Source organism: Muscardinus avellanarius (assembly GCF_963383645.1).
Source record: "Muscardinus avellanarius genome assembly, chromosome: 6".
Classification (NCBI taxonomy): domain Eukaryota; kingdom Metazoa; phylum Chordata; class Mammalia; order Rodentia; family Gliridae; genus Muscardinus; species Muscardinus avellanarius.
In genome coordinates, this window is record NC_137791.1 from 2,003,289 (window position 1) to 2,010,625 (window position 7,337).

The 7,337-nt window shown below is 43.5% G+C and overlaps 1 protein-coding gene across 2 annotated transcripts in view; it reads left to right on the forward strand.

Annotated features, from left to right (window-relative positions):
• BLTP1 (bridge-like lipid transfer protein family member 1) overlaps positions 1 to 3,593 on the forward strand; it is a gene marked incomplete at both ends in the record, with an annotated part of 166,205 nt that extends 162,612 nt beyond the window's left edge. For both annotated transcript variants that reach the window (XM_080697986.1, XM_080697987.1), the window contains 4 exons: positions 333 to 527; positions 877 to 1,011; positions 2,461 to 2,623; positions 3,374 to 3,593. In XM_080697986.1, coding sequence (XP_080554112.1) covers positions 333 to 527; positions 877 to 1,011; positions 2,461 to 2,623; positions 3,374 to 3,593 — 713 coding nt within the window. The remainder of the gene's footprint in view (positions 1 to 332; positions 528 to 876; positions 1,012 to 2,460; positions 2,624 to 3,373) is intronic.
• Between the last annotated feature and the right edge of the window lie 3,744 nt (positions 3,594 to 7,337).

A 7,337-nucleotide genomic window follows, 5' to 3' on the forward strand; every position in this document is an offset into this window, starting at 1 on the left:
AATGACAAATGTTCTGTGTATTATAGATGATTTTTTTTTTTTTTTGGTGGTGGTACTGGGGTTGGAATCCAGGGGCTTTTCTACCTCTGGCCTATATTCCCAGACCTATTTAATTTTATATTTTTTATTTGGAAGAGGGCTCACTAAGTTGCTGAGAGCCTCATTAAGTAGCAGAGAGTGGCTTCAAACCTGTACAATCCTCCTGTCTCGGCTCCCAAGCCCTGGGATTACAAGTGTGTGCCACCACGCCCGGCTTGTATATAGAATCTGAAGAGCCGCAGGCTCATCGGTGCTGCTTGTGTTAACGTGACTCTTATTTCTTGTGCATGTAGAGTTAAACCTCCTTCGTAACGTTGATGCTAATAACATGGAGAATAGCACTACTGTGAAGAATTCTAGTTTGTTGAGTGGATTCAGAGGAGGATCTAGCTACAACCATGAAACAGAGACCATCTTTGCGTTGCCAAGGATGCAGCTTGACTTTAAATCCATCCACGTTCAAGAACCACAAGAGCCTTCATTACAGGGTACGTGGAGAAACAGTGTTTGGTTTTTAATGTTGCTAAGAACTGTAAATGAGCTTTACGGCATCGCTGTCTTCCAACAGATTATTTTGGCGATATTAATGTAATTTAATGAAATTGATTTTGTAAGACAAGTTGATTGATTCTCTTACTAGCAATATGGCCTCTGGCAAGCTACTAACCTGTTTTCTCCCAAGTAGAATGGGGATGATAGTTTGACTTCCCTTACGAGGCTGCTGTGAATACTAGTTGTGCTTCACCCGGGTACACTTGCGAGGACTGTGTAAACCCCTGCTGAGGGAAGGCGTGAAGTCCTCCCGTGGCCGTCACTGCAGGGAGCCTGTCATTGCAGATGCCAGCCTCAAGCCCAAGGTGGAGTGCAGCGTGGTGACCGAGTTCACCGACCACATCTGTGTGACCATGGACGCCGAGCTCATCATGTTCCTTCATGACCTAGTGTCGGCCTATCTTAAAGAGAAAGAGAAAGGTGGGCTGCGTGCGCAGTGGCTTCCCCTTGCTGTCAGTTGGATGGGTTTCGGTCAGTGACAACATAAATGGAGTGCTCCTTCCTCCGGGAGCTGCAAACTCGAGCAACCCGCGTTCCTGAAGCAGTAGGACGGGCTTTCTGAGTGTCTTCTGCGTAGGTGTTACTCTTAACCACACCTGCCACTGAGTGCTGTTTTACATCTTACAGAGAGTTTTCTTTCTGTTCTTGTTTTGTGTGTGTGTGTGTGTGTGTGTGTGTGTGTGTGTGTGTGTTTTATACTGGGGACAGAACCCAGGGGCTCTCTACCTCTGGGCTATACTCCCAGACCTATTTTATATTTTGTTTAGAAACATGGGCTCACTAAGTTGCTGAGAGCCTCACCAAGTGGCTGATACTGGCTTTGAACCTGCACGATTCTCCAGTCTCAGCCTCCCAAGTGCTGGGATCACAAGTGTGCACCACCATGCCCAACTTAAAAAAAGTTCTCGTACACACCATCGTAAGTACATTTTCAGTTAGGTTTGTAGGAAATTTTTTCTAAGTAGGAAAACATGAGGAAATACTGATAATTTACATAAAATGACTCCAGAAACAGGTATATATTAGCGTGAAATTACATACATATTTGGAATACCTGAAATAAGAAGATAAACTTGCCTGGATTGAGGAGAATGTTTTGTTTTTATAAACAAATTATCTAGAACTTAGTGGTGGTGTTTTGCTTTCATGAGCTAGCTAACATTGGTTTATTCACAGGGAGCTTAAGTGTTTACTCATTAAAAACATACAGTAAGCCAGCTGTGGTGGCGCACACTTATAATCCCAGCATTTGGGAGACTAAGATAGGAGGATTGCAGGTTCGCAGCCAGCCTCATCTACATAGGTGAGACCCTCTGCAACTTAGACCCTGGTTCAAAATAAGGAATAAAAATAGGGCTGGGGGTGTTGCTTGGAGATAGAATGCCCCTGGGTTCCATCCCCAGTACTGCAAAATAAAGGTAACCCTAATATCTATTTGAAAGTGGTTGAACATATTTTAATACTCTGTAGCTGTTTAAAAGAATGAGATGGTATGAAATATTCTCCAAAATATCTAGTTATTTATTAAACATTAATTGCACAGTTGTTTTAATTCAAGTTGTTTAATTCAGTGGCAAAAAAACTGATGATTCTTAAAAGCTTAGAATAAATACAATTTTCTCAGGTCACACCATAATACTTCCTTTTTTTCCTGAAGAAAAAATATAACATTTGTCTTGCAGATATTCCAAAAATAAAAGATTATCAAAAGACCATGTTGAGAGAGTACAGAGTTAAAGCTGGGCGCGGTGGTGCATGCTCGTAATCCTGGTAACTGGGTGGCTAAGACAAGGTCATGGGTACAGTGAGAGAAGGAGCCAATTCTTCTATTCTTACGCTGATGTTTATATATTTATCATTTCATTTTAGCCATTTTTCCACCTCGGATTTTATCTACTCGACCAGGACAGAAAAGCCCAATCGTTATGCACGATGACGGTTCCGACAGAGACAGAGAAGATGGCGTCACGTACACCAGCGTGGACTGGAGGGACTTCATGTGCAACACCTGGCACCTGGAGCCCACCCTCAGGTACGTGCAGGCATCGTTTCCCGTAGCCCAAGGCGGCACTGTTGAAGGCTGAAATGACAGGTGAGATGCGGTGGCCAGAAAGTACTTCTAGAAATTGCTCCTGGCAGCCTCTGGTGACTGTTTCTCCTTCCTGCTTTTGTAAGTGCTGCTGCGCCAACTGAAGGGGCAGATGCTGGGAGTACATAGCACCAATCACTGCCCTCTCCGTGGCATTGAAGGGGCAGATGCTGGGAGCACCCGGCACGGATCACTTAACACTCCATGGCATTGAAGGAGCAGATGCTGGGAGCACCCAGCACCGATCACCGCCCATTCCGTGGCGTTCTACCAATGAGCCACCAAGAGAGGAGAGTGTTTTGCTTATCACCCTCTAACCAGGACGCCATTCCCAGGTGTTCAGGGAGCCGCTGTAAAGGGAAGGGTAGAATCAGTCCCCATCGGTAGGGAGCCTTAGGGTTCTTGCTGCGTCTGTGCCACCACAATGCCGTAGGACCTCCTTGTCACAGCGCCCTCCTGATTTCATGCTAGGCAGCGCAAAACTAGGGCTCCAACGTTGAGTCCATGCTGCCAGGCACAAGTTCCACGACAGTCGGGCCCTAATCCTATCAACTAATTTCATATCAAAGTTTCAAAAGTATTTTCTGGTTTTAGTTCTAATAGTTGCTCTCACTAGTGGAACTTGCCTTATGTATTCATTGTTATTAACACATTTGTTCCATCATAATTACCATTGATAATTATTATTTTTAGGTTGATTTCTTGGACTGGAAGAAAGATTGATCCAGTAGGTGTTGATTATATTCTTCAAAAACTGGGCTTTCATCACGCCAGGACGACTATTCCCAAGTGGCTTCAGAGAGGAGTCATGGACCCACTGGACAAAGTGCTGTCTGTCCTTATCAAGAAGCTCGGCACAGCACTGCAAGACGAAAGGGAAAGGAGAGGAGGACAGGACAGAGAGGAGCACTAGGAAGCCCGCGCCGTGCGGCCTGCCCTTGCCTCCTGGCACTGCAGAGCTGGGCTTTTTTAAGTGTAATTTAAAAATGAAATCTAATTTTGTGGCCATTATAGTACAGTTTGTAAGTCATAACCTGTTTATTCTAGTTCTACCATTCTGTGTACAGTGAAATATTGCATGATAATGTAAATTTTGTGAAGAACTGGATTAAAATATATAAATCTGCTCAATAGGGTGTATAATTGTATTATGTGCAATATGATTTCTGCATCTTTAAAATATTTGCAGAATAACTGTGAATTTTTTTGTTATTGGCCATAACTTTTAGAAAAAAATCTTGTTGATAATATGATTCTCTATTGGGGGGGGTCATGAATTGCTTTTTCTTTTTTTAATGTAGACGTGTATAAATACCTGTTTGTATATAGTTCAAGTAATTGTGTTACGGTTGTTTGCCACTAAAATATTGTTTGTAATTATTGTAATAAAGTCACAATAATGATTTCAGTCTATATTTGTTCTTATACCCTTTTTTCCTTTGATAGTTTATTTTATAATTAACAGGTACCCATGCTTTATCACAACTAACAAGTATTTTCATAGATGATTAATTTATAAAAAGGCTTAAAATACTCATGAAAAATAAATCAAGGAGGATGTAATGGGGGAAGGCAGCACCGGAGGCTTCAGAAACACTGGGTATTGTTGTAGGGGTGAGACCATAGCTGTTCCTTTCAGGCATGTACCTGTGTAAGTATACTAAAAAGATTTTAAAAGTAAAATCTAAATCATTCAACTCCCAGAACCATATAGAAATAGCCAGGCGAAGTGGCACACACCTGCAGCACAGCACGTGGGAGGCGGAGACAGGAGGATTGCAGGTTCAATGCCAGTCTCAGCAACTGAGTGAGTCCCTTTTAAAAATATAAAATAAACTAGAACTTGGTGTAGCTCAGAGGTAGAATGCCCCTGGGTTCCATCCCAGTACCACAAATATAAATAAACATAAAATTCAAAGGTAAATAGAATGTTAATAACTCAGGGTGGAAATCTAGCTAAGTCAGTGCTGTCAATTTTAAAGATTAAGTAAATGGTAGACTTGGTGAACTGAACACCTCAGCTTTTGGTGTGTACCTGGCACTGGGCATTTAGTTAGAACCCAGGGGCCTTCTACTTCCAGGCTACACTCCCAGACCTATTTTATATGGAAACAGGGTGTCTTAAGCCAGCTGAGGCTGGCTTCGAACCTGCGTGATCCTCCTGTCTCTGCCTCCCAAGCACGAGGATTACAAGCGTGCTCCACCACACCCAGCTAAAATCTGGGGGACTTAGATCTATCCAATAGACAACCAATCATGGTAGTGATATTTACACGCTAATCACTCTGAGACAGTTTACCAAAACTAGTACATAAGCAACATTCAGTGTGGTCTTGAAGTATGAATCATTTTAATGACACTGACTAAAATGAATTCATTTTAATTACAAATCATGTAATCACAATTTAGTTCACAATCTTCACTTTCACTGGGGAAAAGTGTGTGTCATTCATCCCAGGGCCTAAATTGGGCAAATCCAAACTAAGATAAAGATTAGCTGCGTGAGTTTTTAATCTCATTAAAAACCCAGGTCCTTGAATATACAATCTCTCTCCAACCTTCATATGCTAAACTTAACGTGTCAATTGTGGCTGGAAAAAAAATGGAAAAGATCACTAGTTTTTGGCATCCTGGGGAGGGGAGGGGAGAAGAATGGCTGAGACAGTGAACTCGCTGCTCAGTGAACAAGCTGGCTGTGTTCTAACCATAGTGTTTGCTCTTTATTATAGAGAAACTCTGAAATGAAGGCCGTGTATTATTATTGCTATCCCAGCTTCCAGCATGGGGACTGACTCCATATTTAGGAACTGAATAAACTTTTAATACTGTGGAATGAATGAAGGCTCTTCTACAAAATACCTGGCCAGTCCTCTTTGGAAGTATCTAGATCATAAACAAGAAAACTGAAAATCTATCAAAGACCACAGGAGACTACGGAGACGTGACCACTAAATGCAATGTGTTAAACTGAATCTTGGTGCATGAACACACACACACACACACACACACACACACACACACACACAAAATGGGCCTTGGTTATAAAACTGGTGAAATCCAAATAAAATGCATTTTATAGTACGTAAGTACTGTTGGTACCAAAGTTGCTTATATCATTGTGCCATTGTGCCATACTTGTGTAAGATAGCATGAAGGGAAATTATAGGACTCTACTAACTTCACAGTGTCTTGTATCTAAATTTCAAACTAAAACCCACTACGTGTATGTGTGTGTAAATCATTTTTACCGGATTTTTTTTTATTCCTTAAGCTTCTGTTTCCATCCCATGTCTTCCCCCTCATTGACTCCTATCTTATTACATTTTTGGTGCTTAGAAGTTTTACTAATCTTTAAACTCTTAGCAACATTTGAACTTTTTATTTGCCTGTGTTATTGATTATAGAATGTCCCCTAAAGAGCTCACGTATTAATATTCAGGGTTAATAGAGTTGAGTCATAAGGGTTGTAATCCCGGAAGTGGTTGTAACCCCAAAAGGGCTAACCTGGGAGGAGGTGGTGTCTGGGGGTGTGGCCTTGGAGATTATACAGGGCCCCACCCCCCCTATTTGGGGCCTCCATGATGTGAGTCCATGGTCTGCATCTTTGGCCTCAAAACCATAAGAAAATAAATGTTCTTTCTTGTAAGTTCCATGGGTGAGCTTTATAGATGATAGCTCCAAGAATCCTAAGAGATACAACCTGTTACCTAAAGCCTATAAAATGTTTAAAAACTCCAGATCGAGCTATTATTCCAACTATTACTGGGCACTTGATCAGAGCAACATTCAACAAATCCTAATCACTGAAGAAAAATGCACTTTTATTGAAAATGACGGAGACAGGGCTGTTTTTCCTCCCAGTTTCACCATGTGTATGCGGGTGGGTGCTACTTCTCGCTACAATAAGGTAGACTGCCATCGACTATTCTCTTCTTTTTTAAGAAAAGACTTGAGAATTCTTGCTCATAAAAAATAAACATGGGCATGGACTTTTGGAACAACGCTGCTCAAGCCCTTGAGTTGCTTCCGGTTCACTCAGCAAACTCAGTGATTTACCATTAAAATCGCCATCAGCAGCCATCAGCTAACACCTCTGTGCGTGTGGCTCCCCACTCGAGAGGCCCGGCCAGCAGCGCAGACTGCGGGGGCTGAGGACACGGAGTTCCCTGAGCTCCCCTCCACTGTGGAGGAAGCCTGCCTCTTTTTTATTATTTATTTATTTTTTTTTTTTGGAGCAGGGGATTGAACCCTGGGGTAGTTTGCCCTTGAGCTACGCCCCCAGCTTTATTTTTTTAATTTTGAATTGGGGTCTCACTAAGTTGCTGAGGGCCTCACTAAATTTTTGAGGCTGGCCTCCTCCTGTCTCAGCCTAAGTACTGATGACGAGCCTGTGCCCCCATGCCAGGGAGCTAAGGCTGCCTCTCGCTCCGCATGGAGTCACCCTAGCACACCTGGCCTCAGCCCAGGGGTCCTCCCAGGAGGCCCCGGGGCGGCGACTGGACCCGCGCGCCACTGTGGAGCTGCGCGGAGAGCGCGTCTCGCCGCCCTCGCCCAAGGAGGCGTCGAAGGCCGCGGCGTTCCCTGCGCCAGAGCGCATGCGCGGCCCCCAGGCGCGCGCGGGGCCCCAGCGCAGACGCATGCGCGGGCGTCGAGGCGC